The 21733-nt window shown below is 38.8% G+C and overlaps 1 protein-coding gene across 3 annotated transcripts in view; it reads right to left on the bottom strand.

Annotated features, from left to right (window-relative positions):
* WAC (WW domain containing adaptor with coiled-coil) overlaps window positions 1-21733 on the bottom strand; it is a 117521-nt gene that overhangs the window by 42081 nt on the left and 53707 nt on the right. For all 3 annotated transcript variants that reach the window (XM_073334356.2, XM_073334355.2, XM_073334357.2), the window contains 4 exons: window positions 14505-14611; window positions 13407-13522; window positions 13207-13319; window positions 9887-10195 (listed from right to left, as the gene is read on the bottom strand). In XM_073334356.2, coding sequence (XP_073190457.1) covers window positions 9887-10195; window positions 13207-13319; window positions 13407-13522; window positions 14505-14611 — 645 coding nt within the window. The remainder of the gene's footprint in view (window positions 1-9886; window positions 10196-13206; window positions 13320-13406; window positions 13523-14504; window positions 14612-21733) is intronic.

Below are 21733 nucleotides of genomic sequence, written 5' to 3'. Positions count from 1 at the left end.
CTAAAAAGCCACAGAATCAACACCTTATCCTCCAAACAAAACACACCTGCTGTACTGCTTACAGAAAGCTGCCATGTAATAATGGCTAGGCAAGTGACCAGTTGTAATTACGATTACTGATTATGGACTGCACACAACACTAGATTGGGCTAGAACATCCTACTGATTTTCGGTATCCTGTATTCCTGGGGGAATTCTGTGCCACTGCGCAATAAAAAAATTTGCAGAAATTAATGTTGTGCATGCAGAATCTCCCCCACCACACAAATGGGCTGCAGAGATGTTGGCCACCACTAGGGGCTGCTTGACCTGGCAGAATCCAGCTCACAAAGAGAAGATGGGGGGTGGGGGGGTGGCGAGGAGAAAGAGGAGTGGAGGGTTCCCAGCAACTGCAGTTCTTGCACACCCTGAAGGGAGGAGAAAGCTGCATGCAGAAAACTCCACAAAAACCTGGAATCCAGAATCAGGCTGTTTCTCCTTGCGGATCCCTGGGTTCTGGGAGGTAGAGCGTGAGAGAGTGTGTGTGAGAGAATGTGTGTGTGTGGGGGGGGGGGTTTGCACTCTGCTGGGCTCTGGAGGATAGAGGCTGTGTCTGGGCTGGGGGGGGGGGCAACAGGTGGCCTCCGGGAGTAGGGGCCCATGGTTGAGCTCTGCAGGAGAGGAGAGTGTCTGGCCCCCCACCTGGGATCTGGGGTGGGGAGAGGGCAGAGTAACAGGAACTAGGTTGTTGTAGGGGTTTCTTTATCTCTACTCCAAGGGGAATATGTATGTGTGTTGTTACAGACATACTTGCTGACAGGTATTTTGAAATAAATTACCAAAATAATTGTAACTGGTATGATTAGAGAGGGTTATTTTGACAAAATCTGCAGAATTTTGCAGAATTTTAAAATATTGTGTGCAGAATTTTTAATTGTTTGGTGCAGAATTCTCCCAGGAGTAATACTGTCCTCACATTTCCCCAAACACCTTGTTCATCTCATCTACCTATTATGTCTGGTCTTGGAATAGAATAAGCTCTTTGGGGCAGTGATTTAACAAGTTTTTATAGGGCCTAACACAATGGGGCTCTGACCTGACAAGGTCTCCAAGTGCTATTAAAACATAAAACATTCAACAGCAGCAACAGCTGGAGATACTCCATGCAAGATACCAGCTCTACATTTCATAAATAGAGCTGGTCAACTCCAACTGTGACCCTGATTATTACTGGGATATACCAATTGAGCTCTGATTCTCTGAAGCAGTTTATTTTGTTTTTCTTGTGTACAATTACTGAATCAATGATTCCAAGCACTGACAAACTCTTATTTTGACAATAATAAGACAAGACACAAAAAGTAAACCATCAGTAATAGGCAGTTGAGCCTGAAAATATTTGAAGAACCCTGCAACACCCTCTCTAGTTGAGAATGAAGTGATCATAAGAACAGCCCTTCAAAGAGAGACAAACTGCAAATATCAACCAAAGAAGAAGATGCAATGGAACTGTCAGTAGGAATGCAACAGCTAACTCCTCCAGAAGGTAGATGGTATATCAAATAAGAAAGTTGAGAGTTGGAGAGAAGCCCATCTGCCGCTGATCAACTGCTTTAAACTGTCTGTATCAACACCAAAACCAACATGACAATATTCCTCTGACCAACATACTAAGTGGTACAGAAAGCTTGAAAACAAATTGCTGCCTATAGATAGAAGCGCTGAAAGAGAAGTATCCCATACAGACAGACTGTTAGGATAAAAAAGAAATATGGCAGCATTCATTCACATAACAATTAGAAATGGGAAAATGGGTAATGCAATCTACATATAAAACAGCAAAAAAATAGGAAAAGCAACCCCACACTTTCTCTGAATAAATAACCATCACAGAGACCACAAACAGAAGCTGCAGATTCTGACTAACACTCAAACCAAAGAATAGAGGTCAAATAGTTCTTCAAGAACTCTCCACTCCTGCAACTTTTTAAGGAAAGGTTTGGCATGGCAGGAGACGTACAAAGGATCAGTGAATAAAATACAAAGCAAAGCAATCTCAAACTATTTTCAGATTCTAGAAGAGTAAATAAAAGAATGACTGACTGATTTGGAAGTTTGATGACAAAATTAAATCCAGTATTTTGCATTGATATTATGCTTTTAATTCCAAAGCATTTTACAAACTGCGTGTGTATATATATTTGTAAAGTGCTTTAGGATTAAAGGCGTCATATAAATGTAAAATACTGTATTTAATTTTACAATTATCTATTGATATATAAATCACTAATATTAAGCACCACCTCTGGGACGTGAGTAAAGGCAGACAAATCACCAGACATTGTACAGGATTGCAGAAGGCTCCCCTCCCCCGGCCTTTTATTTTTTTTAATTTATTCATTTATTTTTTTAAATAATAAACAGTAGGTAATTGTATTCTTCTTTGACCTTGTATGTATATTTGGACAAAAAGTTCCATGGAACTAATGTCCATAGAAAACAGACAGCAGTATTGCGTGGGTATTCTTAATGAGCCTCTACACACCATAAACTGCATGGAATTTTGTTTATATACCTGAGAAATATTAATGGTTGAGTTAATTTAGCTATAATTGAATCTTGTGGTTTGTGTGCATGTGTTTCAAGCCTGATGTTTCAATCAATAAGCTATCTCGTCTTTTCCCCTATTATACAAATAGCTAGTTATGAACTTGAATACTTTCTTCAGAGCAATTTTGATCTGTTTTCTGTCTGAAACCCAGGAAGAATAATTTTTGCTCACAATATAGTCTCATAGGAAAAATAAGGTTAGATTAACAACCAAATTAGCTAGAATTATGACAAGTAGTACTGGATTTACTTGCTAGCATTCAGTCTAAATTTCATGAGTAGAATGCCCTTTGATCGGGGAACTGAATACGATGCTATTCAGAGCTAGCAGAAGTGTGCGAAGAAAGGAACATCCTCAACTTCTTATATCAGGATAGATCTAACACCACATAGAGGTCAAAAACACGTCAAATTTAAGTAATGAGATGAACTATCTTTTAAAATCTTAGTTCTAGAGACAAAGCACAGAAATTTAAGATAGAATTGGAAATACAGAATATAGGCAGAATGATCAGTAAGAATGTTTTGCACAGTTTGAGTTTGCAAAAAAGGTACAAGCAGGTCTTTAAGAAACATTTAGATGCTAAAAACGAAGTGGGTGGGAGTAACCTTATACAGTTTTTGCTCACAGAGAACACTGTATACACACTAATGCATCTTGTTTCGTGGAGGTGCTGATTTCCTCTTTAGTACCTTTTCCCCCTGCAAGCTTTCATTAACATATACATTTGGTTGCCTCTCTATTTTTCCACTAGAAGTTTGCTTTTTTACAGTGAATGTTTCAGTTTTTACATAAAACTGTTGTAACACTTAAAATTACTAAAAAAGAAATTTAGTAAAAAATTCTCTATTTTCAGTTTCTTTATTCTGCACATTTGATAACATTTGTGTGTACAGCCAAACAGCTTTCTTGACTGTCAGTTGCATTTCCTATCTTATGCACTAGAAATTGCAATCCTTTATTTAAAAATGCTGGAAAATATCTGTGAAGGCAAGGGAAGGAATGCAGGACTTGAGCCCTTCATTTAAAAAAAAAGACAACCCACTACACCTTACAAATAAAAGCCATTTAAAAAAAAATATTTCAGGGCATACTGTTTAAAGGATACATACTGAAATTAGTTATTTCAATTAATATACATTGACAGCATCTTTTTTAATTCTTCCAAAATTACTCTCCTGAAGTGTAATTCTGTTTCACAGTGCTATATTCTGAGAATAATTCCTTACTAAGGCCTCGTCTACACTACAAAGTTAGGTTCACATAAGCTGCCTTGCGTCGACCTAGTTATGCATGTGTCTACCCTTAAATATATTTCCCATGGATGTAAGTGCCCCTTTACAAACACACTACCACCATCTCCTTCGTGTTGAGCCAGGGTTGATGTACTGAGGTTGATATGGCACAAGTGAAGACACTGTTACTTATGTCATCCCTAACAGTCCTCCAGAAGAGGTCTCACAATGTCTGACAATGACTGCTCTGCTGTCAATTGTGAACTACATAGCCCAGGGGTCAGAGAGACCAAAAAGCCTCCCTCCCCTTTAAAGCCCCACGAATTTTTCAAATTTTTTTTCCTGACTGTCCAGGTTGGCAAGCGCACCTAGCAGTTCTCCATTCTTATGCACAACTGCCCAGCTGACTATGCTAGCTACATGCTTCAGATAAGTTGCAGCCTGGAGTAGATGGGAGATACTGGATATGGGGAGAAGAGCCTGTGTGAGCACAGCTGTAGAAAGGTGGACATCTATAAACAGATTGCACAGGGGATGTGGGAGCAAGGATCTGACATGGACCAGCACCAGTGCCTCATGAAAGTGAAGGAACCACATCAGACATATCAGAAGGCCAGGGAGGCCAACAGTCGATCCAATGCCAAGCTGCAGACCTGCCGCTTTTACAAAGAGCTACATGTCGTACTTGGCAGTGACCTCAATACCACTCCACACATCACCATGGATAAACTCCGTGGGGCCTGAGTCACAGGCCCCTGCCATGAACAGAAATGAGGAGGAGGAGAAAGATACAGGACATGCTAATGGGAGGAGGGGTCCAGCTATGCCATGAACCAGGACCTGTTTGAGACTCCATTCCAGTCCAGTCAGTCCCAACAGTCAAGCCTGGAGGAGCCCAATGCAGAGGAAGGAGCCACATGTGTAAGAGGAGGTTATTTATCTCCCACTGCAGGTTCCTCAAGATATGTGGTCTCTATCTGTAATCCACTGGGAGTTATGCATGCACACCACACACTCAGAGTTGGAGAACTCTGAAAGTAGTGTCCACTGGTCTGCGGATGGCCCCTCACTCAGCCCATGTTTCCAACCAAGGTGATAAAGGACAGGGCAGAAGGACATCTCCAGTTTTTCCTCTACCATGAATCTGACAGACTCGAAGCAGACGGGAAGGAGGATGGGAAGTGGAATACAGGTACGGACCACACATCTCAAAGAACCTCTGGCTACAGGTAAGCAACTTTCTCTTCTTTTTTTAAGAGACTGTCTCTATTGTATTCCACTGAGGGTAACTGACAAATAGTGCCTAGGTTGGAGAAGGGTGCGATGAGGAGGATGGAAGGGTTGTGCAGAGAACCGCCGTGCCAAAGGAGGCATCTGATGCTAAGTCCTGCTCCAAGGCATACAGTGTTACTAAGGTATGCACAGAACTCCATGTGTGTGCTCTACATAGGTCTATGAGGGCATGTCTACATTACCCAAAGGATTGACGGGCAGCGATCGATCCAGTGGGGGTTGACTTATCACGTCTATCACGACGCGATAAATCGATCACTGAGCACTCTCCCGTCGACTCCGGTACTCCACTGAGGCAAGAAGCGCAGGCAGAGTTGATGGGGAAGCGTCAGCTGTCGACTGACCGCAGTGAAAACACCGTGGTGAGCATATCTAAGTACGTCGACTTCAGCTACGTTGTTCACATAGCTGAAGTTGCATAACTTAGACAGATTCCACCACCCCCCATTGTAGACCTGGCCTGAGAAGCACTTTCTGAAGGGAGGCCGTGTTGGTAGCCTGAGCCCATATCTCTCTGGTGAGGAGGAAGGCAGAGATTGATGAAACCAGAAATCCTCTTGGAGATGGCCTGTCCTTAGTCTCTTGGCTACTGCAATAAACGGTCTAGGGGACCTTTCCTGATGTCAAGGGAATGGAGTTGGTGTTCTTCTGCAGAGGTATGTGGTTTCGGGAAGAAAACAGGTAAGTGAACGGATTACTTCATGCGAAAGTGGGATACCACCTTTGGTAGAAATTTAAGGTGTAGACATAAGGAGACCTTATCCTTGTGGAATATTATGAACGACAGATCTGCTATCATAGCTCCAAGTTCACAGACTCTTCTTACCAAAGTGACAGCAACCGGGAAGATTGACTTTAATGGAAAGGAGAGATGTGGAAGACGATGCCAGTGGCTCAAAGGGGGGTTTAATTGAAGCAGAGAGTACCAAATTCAAGTCGCATTGAGGTATGACCGTTTGGAGGGGAGGGAAGATTCTGAGGAGGCCCTTCCAAAATCTAGCAGTTAGTGGATGTGTAAAATCAGAGCAACCCCTCACAGGTGGATGGAATGTGCTGAGTGCCATCAGGTGGACTGTCAAAGTGCTATGGGTAAGACCCAATGACTTTAGAGATAGAATGTAATCCAGGATTAGGGGAATTTCTGCCACTTCCGGTAGAACCCCTTTATGTTAGTCCAAGACGAAAAAGTCTCCATTTAGCCTGGTAACATTGTCTAGTGCAGTTCTTCCCACTGTTAGAGCGATGTCTTGTATAGCTGAGGAGCATGTCCATTCTAGAATAGATGTCCATCCAAATACTATGCCCTGAGGTAGAGTGGATGTGGAGTGGGGTGCCAGTGTACTGGGTCAGAAGATGATCAGGGAAGTTCAGGATGGGAACTGGTGGACAGGACCACATGTGAAAGAAATTGGGGAATCAAAATTGTCTGGCCCAGAGGGGGTGTGTGTGTGTGTGTGATAAGAATGACCACCTCCCTCTTTTCAGATTTTGTGGCATACTCAAGGAAGGAGCAGCAGTGGAGGGAAAGCATAGTTGAGCTGATCTGACCAAGAGGGTAGGAGAGCATCACCCCGGGAGTGATAATCAATGGCTCCCCAGGAGCAGTACATGGTGCACTTGCTGTTGGTCTGAGAAGCAAATAGGTCTCTGGCTGGGGTCCGCCATTGTTCAGAGATGTCGTGTAGCACTGTATCGTGAAGTTCCCACTCATCATCAATCCCGAAGTGTCTGCTGAGTGAGTCCACAGGTACATTTTACATCCCTGGATAGGGTGATATGTTGTTTGACGTATCAGGTCCAGAAGTTCAACATTTCTGTGCACAGAGTGGAGGATCTCACTCTCCCATGTCTCCCCTTGTTTGTTGATATAGAAAACAGTGCTGGTATTGTCTGACATGATCAGAACCTGGTGAGAGCATGTGAGTTGGACAAAGGATTTGCAAACCTTTTTGTACTGTTCAGAGTTCCATAAGACTGAGATACATCCTGGATACTCAAAGTGTCCATGTACCTTGTATCATAAGGTCATCCATATGGGCTCCCCAGCCCACTAAAGACGCACTGGTGATGATAATTTTGTTTGGGGAGGAGGGAAAAAAGAGAACTCCCACACTACATGTGGGTCAGTCTATCATAGGAGAGACGACAGCACCCTGGCTGGAACCGTTAGCCTGAGGTTCAGAGAGTAATGGTTCAGTGAGTACATGACTGGAGCCAAGTCTGAAGGCAGCAAAGGTCACGCAGGTGCACGAAGCCATGTGGACAAGAGACAGACAAGTCGTGCCTAGTACTTGAGGGTTGTTCCTGATGAGATATGACATTCATCTCCTGAAATTTGTCAGGTATGCTTGTGCTGTGGTAGAGTTTATGGTAGTCCCAATGAAGTCCAATGATTGCATGGAGTTGAGGATTGATTTCTCAGTGTTGACGCTGACTCCCAGCGAAGCAAGGAGGTTGAGTGACATGTTGGCATATGGGCTTCTTAGTGCAATTTGGCAGCCAGGAGCCAGTCGTTGAGGTACAGAAAAACAAGGAGACCATAACACCTGGCGTAAGCTGCTACTATGGAAAATATTTTGGTGAAGACTCTGGTAATGGTAGCTATTCCAAAGCTAAGTACTTGGTGTCGGAAATAGTTGGCGCCCTCCATAAACCTGAGAAAACGTCTGGGCAGGGTAACTGTCTATGTGGAAACAAGCATCCTTCATAACAAGAGCCATGAACACACATCTTTTTCTAGAGATGGAATTATCGCTGCCAACGTAACCATGCAACACTTGAGTTTGTAAATGAAATGACTGAAGTGGCAGAGGTCAAGGATTGGTATCCAACTGCCCTTCTTTTTGGGAATCAGGAAGTTAAGTCGAGTAGAATCCTATTCCTTGATATTCTAGTAGGACGCGTTCTATTGTTCTTCACTGTAATAAGGAGTTCACTCCTTGGACGAGAATAGTGTCATGAGAGTGGTCCGAAAGGAGGTGGGGAGGAAGATTTTGGAGAAGTTAGCATTACAACAAAATTAAAGAATACCACTCATTTCTTCAAGATCAAACTTCTTATATCCACAAATGTACCAGTCAGGATAGATAAAAATCAATGATTTAAAAAAAAAAATTAAAAAAATGTTTTTTTATTTAAATCAGATTTTTTGAGAAAAATGCTTTTTGAGGAAAAAACCTATCTAAAGATAGTTTTAATTAAGATACATTATAGCTCAAAGATATCTCATTATGGAATAGGGATTATAAATTCTAATTCTATAAAATGAAACAATATATTCATGTCATGTTTAAGAAAAATTTTGTAAATGAGTTCCAATAGTTCATGGATTAGGGGTTCCACAGGCTTCCGTATAGTTTATTTAGGTTAATCTTTCTATCTACCCAATGAGACTCAGTGCTCAGTCTAGAAGATACCATCAGAGATGCTTCGTTTTTGCAGTTCTCAAACTGTGGATTTGTGTCTCCAGAGGTAACATGCTTGTTAACAGCAAAAATGTCTTTAAATAAATAAATAAATAAATAATGTACAGAGGCGAAAAATAATAGACCTCAACTCCAGAGTCCCTCTGCAAATTTGTGTACACAGAGTCAATCCCTTACCTCTCTTTAAAAGTGCAAAGTTTCAAAAAGTTAAATGTATAGAAGATTCATTGTTGGGGCCGAATAGATCTGGATCAGGAGAAGAAGTCTGTAGATAAATGTGAGAAGCAAGGGACATATGCTTGTTTTGTTAAAATATTATATGCTTGCTGTTGAAGAAAAAAATCCAGAATACTTAACGTTGTTGTTTTAGTTAAATAAAACAATTTAAATATCTGTCTGGTGATGTTCTCCTCCTAACACAGCATAGTAAGAAACTCCTCCAAATGTTAAAGATTAGCCTGTTGAATTGGAGATAGTTCACCTCCCAGTGACTTCATAAATATCTGCTTCAATTACCTTTGGTAAATGAAATAACCAAACAATCATTCATTTTCTGATATAGCTGTAAAACTAATCTGAAAAGTTTTCAAAATAAATCACTGTTTAAAAACATAGTGTGTACCTTTTAAAAATGAAACCTACATCCATCTCTGAGTTGTGAAAAATATGTATTAAGGTTATAACAACCAACAAGAATGCACTTTTATGTAGAAATCCATGATTAAACCAAGTCTTCCTGACTAGTGATTTAAATCAATTTGATTTAAATCAAATCCACCCTGGTACCAGACATATTCCCGTGTATCATTATAGGGAAACGTAAGTAGTTTGTCACTGGAATCCCAACAAGATACATTTGATAGAAAATGCATGGGTCCAAGACAGCTTTGAAACATTAATCCGACAGACAAATTGACAACTGCAGCAACTGCAAAGTTCCAAAATAACATAAAAAGAATTTTAGGCACCCTTTTAGTAGAGATCAATTGAAATACAGTTTGCAGTATATGCATGTAAATGGCAAACCTACTAGTTCAGGTGAGAATTAATTCAGGGAAGTCCTATGCCTGTGTTATAAAGGAGGTCAGACTACATGATCACAATGGTCTCTTCTACTTTATCATCTAATTCAAACTTCAAAGTTCTGTCAGATAAGCGGATTACGAAAACCATGGTTTAATGTGAAACTGAATCTGAACCACAAAAATCATGACTAAATTAACTGTTTCAAGCATAGGAAACAGGAAACACATGTTTAAATTCTAGAAGTCAGACTTTCTAACCAACACCACAATTCAACTTACAACACTGAGCAATATTAAAAATAGTTTTATCTGACATACCTTTTCTATCTGTTTTCTGAGAAGGGATGGACGATGTAGGTGTAGGCAGTTTTGATAAAGTAGATGCTCCATTAGCATCAAAAGATTTCTTTGGCTGGTGATCAGATTGTAGAGAAAATGGAGTAGGAGGAACAGTGCTTGGGGTAGCAGTTGGATGAACCACTGGTTTGATGGGATGTTGTACTGGAGTAGAACTACTGTGAGTCTCTGCTCTTGGCAGTCTGTAGTCTCTGTCATTGTGTCTGCTTGTCTGAGACAAAATATTCTGAGGGAGTATACTACTGGCATCACTGGAATGTTTGTCTTCCACTGTTGTAGGGTTCACAAAGAACGTTGCAATAAGAAAAAAAAAGATTAAGTTAGAAATTTCACTAACATTGCTATGACTAATTCAGTAGCATACTAATGTTTAAATTTGATTAGGCTTTCATTATTTTTTTTAAAAATGTCAACTGCCAGCACAATAGCTATTTGCAGCTCAGTATTGGCAAACAATCTGATTTTAGTCACTGACAACATGCCCCTTCTCAAACATGATTGGATCTTTGCCGAATTTAGAATTCCAGTAAAGTAATCTTGTTAAGGACAAACTATTTTGTAGTGAGTTTTCTAATTTCCAAGGTCATTTTTAAAGATTCCATTAACACACTGACCAAAATGAAATATTTGCATATGCTATATTTAATCTGAGAGACTACATTATGGCAGACCTCTCTGTGCAAAATTTTCACGTTTTCTGAATTTCTCTTCTATACGCCATGTTTGTCTCCTCTTCGGTTTTTTTTAATACAACCGAATTTTGAATTCTCGTTTTTAAAGGATTAAAAATGGACAAATTCAGCTTCAAGCCATTTTGATTAGCAGCATATAAAACTTAAAACATATATGAACCTCTTGATTTGCATGCTGTCACATAATAGTGACTTTAGTATGTTACATTGGGGATTGACAAGCATGCAGAGTATGGTTCATCCTTTATGATTGCTAGTTTCTCATCTGTCATGCAACCTTACCACTGGCAATGATGCAAACTGACATGAAATTCACAAAAGCAAATATTTATTGCAATTAGGACTGTGAATGATTTTCAAAAATTATCACAATTAATCGCCGTTTCAGTCGTACTGTTAACAACAGAATAGCATTTATTTAAATATTTTTGGATGTTATTCTACATTTTCAAATATATTGATTTCAATTACAGCACAGAATACAAAGTGTACAGTGCTCACTTTATATTATTTTTTATTACAAATATCTGCACTGTAAAAAAGCTACAAGATTGTATTTTTCAATTCACCTCATAAATACTGTAGTGCCATCTCAATGTGAAAGTGCAATTTACAAATGCAGAATTATTATATTTTACATAACTGCATTCAAAAATAAAACAATGTAAAACTTTAGAGCCTACAAGTGCACTCAGTCCTACTTCTTGTTCAGCCAGTCGCTAAGACAAACAAGTTCGTTTACATTTACAGGAGATAATGCTGCCTACCACCTCCTATTTACAGCGTCACTAGAAACTGAGACCACGCATTCACATGGCACTGTTGTAGCTAGCACTGCAAAGTGTTTACATGCCAGATATACTAAACATTTGTATGCCCCTTCATGCTTTGACCACCATTCCAGAGGACATGCTTCCATACTAATGATAGGTTCTGCTCCATAATGATCCAAAGCACATTCATTTTCATCATCATGAGTAAGAAGCCATCAACAGAAGGTTGATTTTCTTTTATGGTGGTTTGGGTTCTGTAGTTTCCAAATTGGAGCATTTCTCTTTTAAAGACTTTTGGCAGCATGTTCCACACCTTGTCCCTCTCAGATTTCGGAAGGCACTTCAGATTCTTAATCTTGGGTCGAGTACTGTAGCTATCTTTAGAAAACTCACATGGGTACCTTCTTTGAGTTTTATCAAATCCGTAATGAAAATGTGCTTAAACTGAACAACATATTGTTCAGTTGAACAGTCGTCATCCGAGACTGCCATATCACGAAATACGTGGCAGAATGCAGGTAAAACCATGGACCAGTTCCTCCCCCCCGCCAAAGAGTTCAGTCACAAATTTAATTAATGCATTATTTTTTTAAAAAGCGTCATCAGCATGGAAGCATGCCCTCTGGAATGGTGGTCCAAGCATGAAAGGGCATGCGAATGTTTAGCATATCTGGCACATAAATACCTTGCAATGCCAGTTACAAAAGTGCCATAGGAACACTTTCAGGTGACACTGTAAATAAGAAGCAGGCAACATTATCTCCTGTAAAGATAAACAGACTTGTCTGACTTAGCGATTTGCTGAACAAGAAGTAGGACTGAGTGGACTTGTAGGCTCTGAAGTTTTACATTGTTTTGTTTCTGAGTGCAGTTATTTAACAAAAAAAAATCCATATTTGTAAGTTGCACTTTCACAATAGCTTGCACTACAGTACTCGTATGAGGTGAACTGAAAAATACAATTTCTTTTGTTTCTTTTTTACAATGCAAATATTTGTAATAAAAAATAATATAAAGTGAGCACTATACACTTTGTATTCTGTGTTGTAACTGAAATCAATATATTGGAAAATGTAGAAAAAAATCCAAAAATATGTAACAAATTTAAATTGGTATTCTATTAACAGTGTGATTAAAATAGTGATGAATCACGATTAATTTTTGAATTGAGTTAATTTGTTTTGAGTTAATCAAGTGAATTAACTGTGATTGACAGCCCTAACTGCAATATGCAATTTCTGTATCTATTCTTCCTGAAACGTGTATTTTCTTTATATAGTGCAGCACCAGTCAAAACAGAATATATTTTCTCCAGATATTAGTATGCTGCTCACCTGCGACTTATGAAGAAATAGTGATAATAGTTAGGCCCTTTAAAGCCTCTAGTATCTTACGTATTGAAGAAAAAATGCTGTGAGAAGACTATCACAGCAGCTATAGAAAAAGATTGTGTCTTCAAGCTGAAGGACAAATGCTGCACAAATAGTAGCCCACAATGAGTGATAATTACAAAAAAGGAATACTAACATGGAACAAAGATATAAGTGAATGTTTTAGTTGGATAGGCTCAAAGCTACTCTGAGACATCATCATCGGTGGGCCAGAACATTTGGAGAAGTTCTTTCTTTGGAGAAATCTTAGGAAAAAAATAAGCTGGGCCACCTTGACTCACTGCCACAAAAAGCACACGCTAGGGAAGAGGGATTTCCTTTTTTAGTTTGGCAAAGACAAGTACTGAGAGGAAGTATGCAATGCACACGAACCAAGAGCATTTAATTATATAAAATAAATAAATAAATAAAAACCCCCAACGTACTTCCACTTGTGAATCCACTGGCAGCAGTCGCCTGCATCACCTCTCTTCTGTAGTCCCTATCTTTTGGGAAACTGTTAACTGATATTTTGCTTGCTTCTTTTTGTCTCTGCTCTCTGCAAAAAATACAAATAAAGTAAAAACTCAAGTACAATGTTTTCTAGATTATATGCTTTTATTTTTTAATCAAAGTATATCTATACCTTTCAAGCCACTCTTTTGGTTTTTCCCATTGTGAAACTTCTGTTCGGCAGTTATAGTAGTATTTTTTGCCAGAAGAGCTGATGTGCTCAGACCAGTCATCCGCAGAATCATAGGACTTTGAAAATATGAACAACAATGTTGGAGAAATGACTACTTGACAGTTTTCAAATAAGTTATATAGATTCTACTATATTCAAAGTTGCAAGATGTGTAGACTTTTTCCTTCACATCCACTTTGAAACCACTGTACATAAGGGACAATGTAATGTCCCTCCCCTATCACCTCCCACAACAATACTGCTTTCCAGCTGCTTCAAACAATACACAGCTTCTCCTATCTCATCTTACCAACCCTGACTAAATTATAGCATAAATTGAGATCTGGTGCTACATTCATTGGATCGTTGTAACATCACTACTGTCTACATGAAAGTCTTCAGTATGCTAATGATTTTGGATCTTATACTTCTGCAACTGAAGAACCTCCTCAAAATGTCCAGATGATGTAAATAAAAAAAAACTAATGTTTTTTGATATGTTACATTTTAGAAAATAATATTTGGAGGATTATCTCTGTTTTTCCCCATGCCCCAGAACAATTTTTAACACCAACCAGTGTAATCACAGCAATTTTTGGTAACTGAGTGCTTGAAGCATAGGAAGTGGTATGTGCTAGCCAGTAAGCAATAAAACTTAAAACCCCTATTACTGCTTCCCATAAGGTTCCAAAAAAATAAAAAGCCTGCGGAGTTAGGTCAGTCTACTGCTGTGGAACCAAGATACTAGAGTAAGATCCTTGCCAATGATATATTTAGGGAAAGTACTTTTCTCAATTGCTATGTGTCTTTTCGATTAAAACCGTCAAAGGCAAGACAGGTACATCTGGAAACCCAAATGACAATTAGCTATACTGAAACCATCTAACATATAACCTCTGCCAACTGCAATTTGTTCCCGCCATTTTCAGTATATAATCACCACTTAGGTTTAATAATTCAATAAAATATGCAGAACTTCACCCTCCATAATTTAATCAAAAATAGTATATATAAAACTGCCTAAGACATATTTGGACATTGATGACCATTAATACTTACTGCATCTGAAGTTTTACTTGGATTATTGCTTGGATTAGAAGAATGTGAATTTGAGCTATGAAGAGCACTGTGGTTATGTGAATTTTCTTGTGGAGAGTAACTGGTCCCTAAAATACACAAATATAGTTCACCATGAATGTTTCTATACAAATTAAACATACCTGTATTTCAGAGCATGGAAGTATGTCAATGTTTTAATTAAAAGTGCTGTGTATCTTATTTTTATCCTTCCTCACATCCATATACTAAATACACTTCACTATGGATCTCTATTAAGGGAAAGTTTGAAGTTGTTCATGGAATTTTGTATCAATCAGTCTTTGATTTACATATAGCATATATGATGCAGCTATGGGAAAATATCCTCCACGTTCTACCAATAATATAACTATATAGATATATATATTTTTTAAATCTATTTGTAAGATTCAATTCATGTATCTGAGTAGTTCAATCCAGGTTTCTCCAGAAGAGATTCAACTATCAAACCACTAGAATTTAGAGAGTTGAAAGCAGAATTACTGAAGCTCCAGCTAAGAGAGGCCACAAAAGCAAGAGTTATCAACAGATTAAATTTGGACTGAATAACATTTTCCCATCCATTTTGATATAACAATAAGGTTATTTCAGACATTTGTCAAATATAAGGAAGAGGAAAACTACAATTTAGTGGACTGATATGTTTCAACAAAGTCATAAATACAGTGGAGAATCTAAGTCATGCTGCAATACTCACAATACAAGTATACTTTATAGTATTTAATAAGATTCTAAAGTATTTGACTATAAAACCGGTGTTCAATCCTGTTAGACATAATGAAGTTCTACCCTAAAAGGACTAACATTAGCAGCATTGTGAGATTCCATGTTTAAATTTTAAAAAATTTGCTTAGTTTACAAGTTTAAAAAAAAATAGGTTTCCTAATTTCCATCCCTACAAACTCAGCCTGAAATCTGAAAATAAAGTAGTATTATTTCCTGACTGTACCTCCTAAGTAAATGATTATGGCTGTACAAGGATAAGAGAGGGTAGAAAATGGTTCAATTCTTTTGCCCTAGTTAATAATTTTTTTATGATATACAAACCACAACAGACTCCAGATCAGACTGTTTTTTCTGCAGGACCAATGTGAGCCAAAAAAAAGTAGTAAAAAATCATCACAAACACATTATTTCTACAATGCCTAAAAGTGTATTTGGATATTAAATGAACACATACATGTAACAGATTTGTTCATTAAAAAGGCTCATTTTACATACAAGTGATAAGTCGAAGACTTATTAGTTTTAGACACTAAATTTTAGTTTCTTCACAGAATTGTAAAAGAGAGTGAAATTATCTAATAAATTATTTAATTCCATCCCCTTGTCAAAGCAGGAATGTTTCCTGACCTATAGTATTACAGTGACATCAAGTCTCTCCATAATTATGTTCAAAACCACCTTTCCCTCAGAAGAATGGTTTTAACCACCCTCCTCATTTGCCAAAACTATATATGTCTGAAGTTTTACATATATGATCTTGTGCCAAGGTAGACTAATAAGTTTGAGGCAAATCAAAGGCGGCTTTTTGGAGATAAGCAGCATACTTCCTGAAAAAAATGATCTTCCTAACTTTGTCTCATTGTTTCTCTAAGAACTCATCTACACTGCAGCTGATGGTGTGATTTGCAGCTCATGTAGACACTGCCACATCCTAACCACTATTTTTAGCGAGCTAGTTAAATTAAGGATAGCATACTTAGGTCTACACAAACAAAGTCACACCCACAGCTACAGATACCCTAAGAGCTTGGTCTGGAAGATTCAAATTCAGTTTCCTTCACTTGGTCTTGAGGTAGACTAGGGCATTTGCACTATTTCCATGAAGTTGATGGATAGAGTTCAGAAATGAATGCAAGCTTGACCATGTCTGCATGTGACCCTACAGAATTATCACTGGTTCGAGCCTAGCAAAGCATCCAAGTTCTGTACAGACTGAGGCTGAATTTCAGATTGGCCCTGATTACCATGTCACAGGCTCTAAGATGTAGGCTTAGACTTCTGGCCTCCCTCCTTAGGTCCTATCTGAACTGCCAAGCCATTCAACTCCGGAAACCCAATGTGCAACAATTTCACTACAGATTTTTCACCTTTAATTCATGACACCATTGTGTTAATTGATTCCTTATCTTCTGCGTTACCACAACAAATACACAAGACTTCTGAAAACGCTGGTTATCTGCATCACGGAACATTTAAAACAGGCTGCAGTTACAATGTGTTGTTGCAGTCTTCTTACAATAAAATTTATCTATTTTTAAGGCAGATGGACAAGGTGGATGGTGCAGAATTAAGTTATTTTGGGTGACATGTCGTAACATACATTTTATGGAGTATAAACCTGATCTCTATGCATCCGATGAAGTGAGCTGTAGCTCACGAAAGCTTATTCTCTAATAAATTTGTTAGTCTCTAAGGTGCCACAAGTACTCCTGTTCTTTTCACGGATACAGACTAACACAGCTGCTATTCTGAAACCTGACTTTCTAATGTTGGTTTTTTAAATTGCAAAATTTTTCATGTTTCTCCCTGCAACTAGAGCCTACCTCCAACAAAATTTTAATTTGGGAATGCTTTAAAAAAAAATTGTATTTGTCACAAATGTCAGTTAAATTTAAAAAGGTTTTCTTCTTAAATGCCAGTCCTGTAAAGTGAAACTGAGTTAATTCCTTCTTGTGCAGTGTCCCACACCAAAAGGTAGTGAATGTTGGGATCTTTGAAGCAGCATTCTGAATGGGGCAAGACTACGTTTGTCAAGGCCAGAGACAAGAATGTAACAATAGTCAAGATGCAGGATGATGAGGGCTTGAACAAAAATTTTAGCCGTGTGGAAGGCAGGCAGAGAGTAGGGAAATACAGTCGCATCCTATTTTGTCTGTTCTCTTTTTGAAAAATAAGGAGATCACATGTTGAGTGCAGTGGAGAAAGGAAGGAGAGAAAGTTTAAGGAGGGAGCCAAATTTGATGAAAAGGCAGTTCGGATTGCAGGTACAGGATCTGGTTAGACTGGAAAAGTAAAGGTGATTAGCTAGGAAAATGACAGAACGGAAGGAAGAGAGAATAAGTCTATAGTGGAGGAAGTCAACATAGCCATGGGATTTCTGCTAGAGAACGGCAGAAGAGGAAACAGATGTTGGGTGAGCCAGGGATAGAAGCTGGTAGAGCAGATTTTGCAATGGAAGAGAGGGACAAAGAAGTCAAGGGTGGAAAAGAGTGTAGAATAGAGATGACCAGATCAAAGGAAGAAAGGATGAGAGCAGAAGAGAAGTCATGAACACTGATGGGCTAAGAGTCATGGAAGCACCAAGTGGCGAAGTCAGAGGGAGGGTGCAAGTGGGCGATGTTGAAAGAGACCAGGTGGTGGTCAGAGAGAGATCACATATCAAAGGAGAGATGAGGAGGAGAGTAGTGCTTAGTGAAGACCAAGTTCAGTGAATGGCCATTCTGGAGTGTTGAACCAGGTCAAAATAAATGCAAGGGTGAGGAGAGAGGCAGCTACAGAGCTGGATGGGTCACCAACACAATAGTTGAAGTACCAAGGATAAGTGTAGAACGAGAGGAAATGAGAGCCAGTTGAAATCACAGAGGAAGGAAGACAGGGAGAAGCCGGGCAGAGGGTAGATGAGGGGGGAGAATAGTTTGATGCAGTGCAGTTCAAATGACAAGAGCTGGAAACGGAGTGAGAATGTGTTGGAAGCAGCAGGAATGGCATAAGAGAAGCCCGACACCCCCGTTATGGTCCCCATTAGGGTCTCTACTTCATCGTAGGACTGGAAACAGGCTGACGTCAGGAACTGGCTCCGATCCTGCAAGTGATACTCTGGGGGACAGTAGCCACCTGAAAAGAAACTAGAAGTCCTTGGAGTTAATGTCCAGGTTTCCAGGGAAGAAGAGAATTGGGTAAAAAAATACAGGAGAGCAGAGGGAAAAACTGACCGGGCAGCTAGGCAGCTCTGCAAGGGAGAAAGAAACTAGCCATCCAGTCAGCAAGCGCAAAAGGGATGACCAGGCAATGAGAAGCAAATGTAGGAGAACAGACCAGACTGAGGGGGAAATTAAATGAACAAAAAAGAGACAAGGTTAAAAAAATACTTATTGCATTGCATTAATTAGACTATTAAATATATCTTCCTACTACCCTATTTCCCTATAAGCAATTGCGGTAGTTCTCACAGGGGTGCCTGACTCATCGTGCATTCAGACAGGAGTAGTCCAAGACACTGAATTTTGAGACACCTACACTAAAGAAAGCAGATATAACTCACCACACACAGAGAACAGATGATGTTAGAAGGTGACAGTCACTTTTCAGAGAAGACCTGTCCTTACAACTAAACATAAAAATAGACTAAGAAAAAAAATAGGTGTCAATTTCTGTCCTGTAAAATGCATCTAGATTTTTACCCTTTTTCACTATATGAATGGGGTTAGGGCCACCAAGGTCTTCACTATCTAGATTTGAGTTCTCTAGCACGTTCAGCTCTTTCAATAGAAATATTTTTTCTCCCCTTCCCCCCATTTCATTCTGAATGACCTGCAGTAATATGAAGTCAGTACGTATCTAGTTATCCACCAAGACTTTCCCACTGACTCCACCGGGGACACAAGCTGCAACCATCTACACACATAATACTGTTTTTTCTACTCTCTTCTGTCATACTTGCAGCCCAGGACATTAACACTAGTCACTTAGTGGCCAACATCCATTGACCATCAATTATACTTCAACAAGAACTCTGTGCACCTAATAGAAAGTTTTAGCTTTAAAGTTTGCTCACAGACCAGCATTGCAATAAAAACAGCGTTAACACTGAAGAACATTCTGAAGACTGGAATGCCACACTTGCAGCTTCACTTAAAAATCAGCAGGTCCAGTTCTGCTATAGTGAGAAAAATCTCTTAAAGCACGGCAGCTTTATGTTTACCAGGCTAAGAGTGCAATCATGGACATATGCCTACTATTACACATCAGTACCCAGAACAATCTTCCAAGAAAAAGCTGTTATTTGTGTCCAAGCACTAACAAGTTAGAAAGATGAGATGTACTTGTGAGTATACACAATTCTTTTGTACAGCATTCTTTGCAAGCATGAATGCTGTAAAGCTTCCCACCACCCTGAACACTAAAAAAATTGCTCCCATTTTGAATTAACACTTTAAACGTTTTAGGAATAAGACCTTATGTTTCTTGAAGACTGAAAAATTCTATTTATCTAGTTCCACTATATTTTTTTTCCTCTTCCCCCTTTTCATATTTGATACAGTCACATAAAACAAGTAAGCATTCCGTTAGTTCCTGTTACTTATTTTGACTCAATACTGTGATAGTAGCAAAGCTTTTATCACAGGCATAGCTATCAACACACTAAGACTGAATGCTCCTTTCTTTGCATTTCTCCACCTATTTGAAGAAAATCTTAAATCACTCATGAATACTAAATCTCGATCTCTCCCACAGAGTTACTGCACATGATATATTGCGATCCACACCTGAAAACTATGTAAAGGTCCTTGCAAATGGAACACTTACCAAACTGAATATTGCAAGCACTCTATATTACGGAGCAGGAGGCCCTTGATGAGGGTAGACTAGTTTAAATCAAAAATTTAAATCACCAATTTTAATCATGATTTAAACCAGCTTCTGGCAATTTAGGCCTTAACATACATTTCCATAATTTAAATGAGGTTTCTTTTAAAAAATAAAAATGTGTTTAGTTTAAATAAAGCCTCTAAGTTAAATAAAACAAGCCAATTCAATTGGAAAAAAAAAATCAAATAAAAAAAATTTTAATAAATTTTTGTCTACGCTGACCTTGCTGAACCATGGTTAAGGTTGAAGGGAGCTTCGTTAAGAAAAGATTTTCAAAGTGCTCTAAAAATCCCCATGCATAATAACCTGAAAATTGCTATGCCCACAGAGAAACATAGTAGAGTTTGTGGTGCAAATTCAAGAGAGACTCCGCTGAAACCACTATTACTTGAAGCCCAAGAAATGAGAGTTCAATAAAGACACAGTGGAATTCTTTGGATAGATTGTTCCACCTGAGGCACCCACCACCCTACACAAGTCCCTGGTGGCAATATCCGGCTGTTCCACACAAGGACGTATATGGGCGCAGTGACTCCTGCGGTTTGCTAATTTCTACAGCAATTTAGTCATTTGATCCAAGGGGTCCCAAGATAGTGCCCCCCACAAAATGACCTGCTTTTAAAATTTTCAGGTTCTTTTATCTTTTTTCCGCACAATTAAGGAAAAACTGAATGAACGCTTTTATTGTACATAATTCTACATCTGTGAAGTTCAACTTTCATGATAAAGAGATTGCACTACAATAGTTGTAGTAGGTGAACTGAAAAATACTACTGTTTTTTATAGTGCAAATATTGGAATAAAAAATAAATATAAAGTGAACACTGTACGCTTTGCATTCTGTGTTGTAATAAACATAAGAATGTCCATACTGGGCCAGACCAAAGGTCCATCCAGCCCAGTATCCTGTCTGCCAACAGTGGCCAATGCCAGGTGCCCCAGAGGGAGTGAACAGAACAGGTAATGATTAAGTGATCTCTCTCCAGCCATCCATCTCCACTCTCTGACAAACAGAGGCTAGGGACACCATTGCTTAACCATCCTGGCTAATAGCCATTAATGGACTTAACCTCCATGAATTTATCTATTTCTCTTTTAAACCTTGTTATAGTCCTAGCCTTCACAACTTCCTCATGCAAGGAGTTCCACAGGTTGACTGTGTGCTGTGTGAAGAAGAACTTCCATTTATTTGTTTTAAACCTGCTGCCCATTAATTTCATTTGGTGGCCCCTAGTTCTTATATTATGGGAACAAGTAAATAACTTTTCCTTATTCACTTTCTCCAAACCACTCATGATTTTATATATCTCTATCATATTCCCCCTTAGTCTCCTCTTTTTCAAGCTGAAGAGTCCTAGCCTCTTTACTCTCTCCTAATATGGGACCCATTCCAAACCCCTAATCATTTTAGTTGTCCTTCTCTGAACTTTTTCTAATGCCAGTATATCTTTTTTTTGAGATGAGATGACCACATCTGTACACAGTATTCAAGAAGTGGGCATACCATGGATTTATATAAGGGCAATAAGATATTCTCCATCTTATTCTCTATCCATTTTTTAATGATTCCTAACATCCTGTTTGCTTTTTTGACT

The sequence above is a fragment of the Lepidochelys kempii genome, chromosome 2 (genome assembly GCF_965140285.1).
Source record: "Lepidochelys kempii isolate rLepKem1 chromosome 2, rLepKem1.hap1, whole genome shotgun sequence".
Lineage (NCBI taxonomy): Eukaryota > Metazoa > Chordata > Testudines > Cheloniidae > Lepidochelys > Lepidochelys kempii.
Note: the sequence above shows the minus strand (reverse complement) of the source record. Positions and strands in the feature narration are given on the sequence as shown.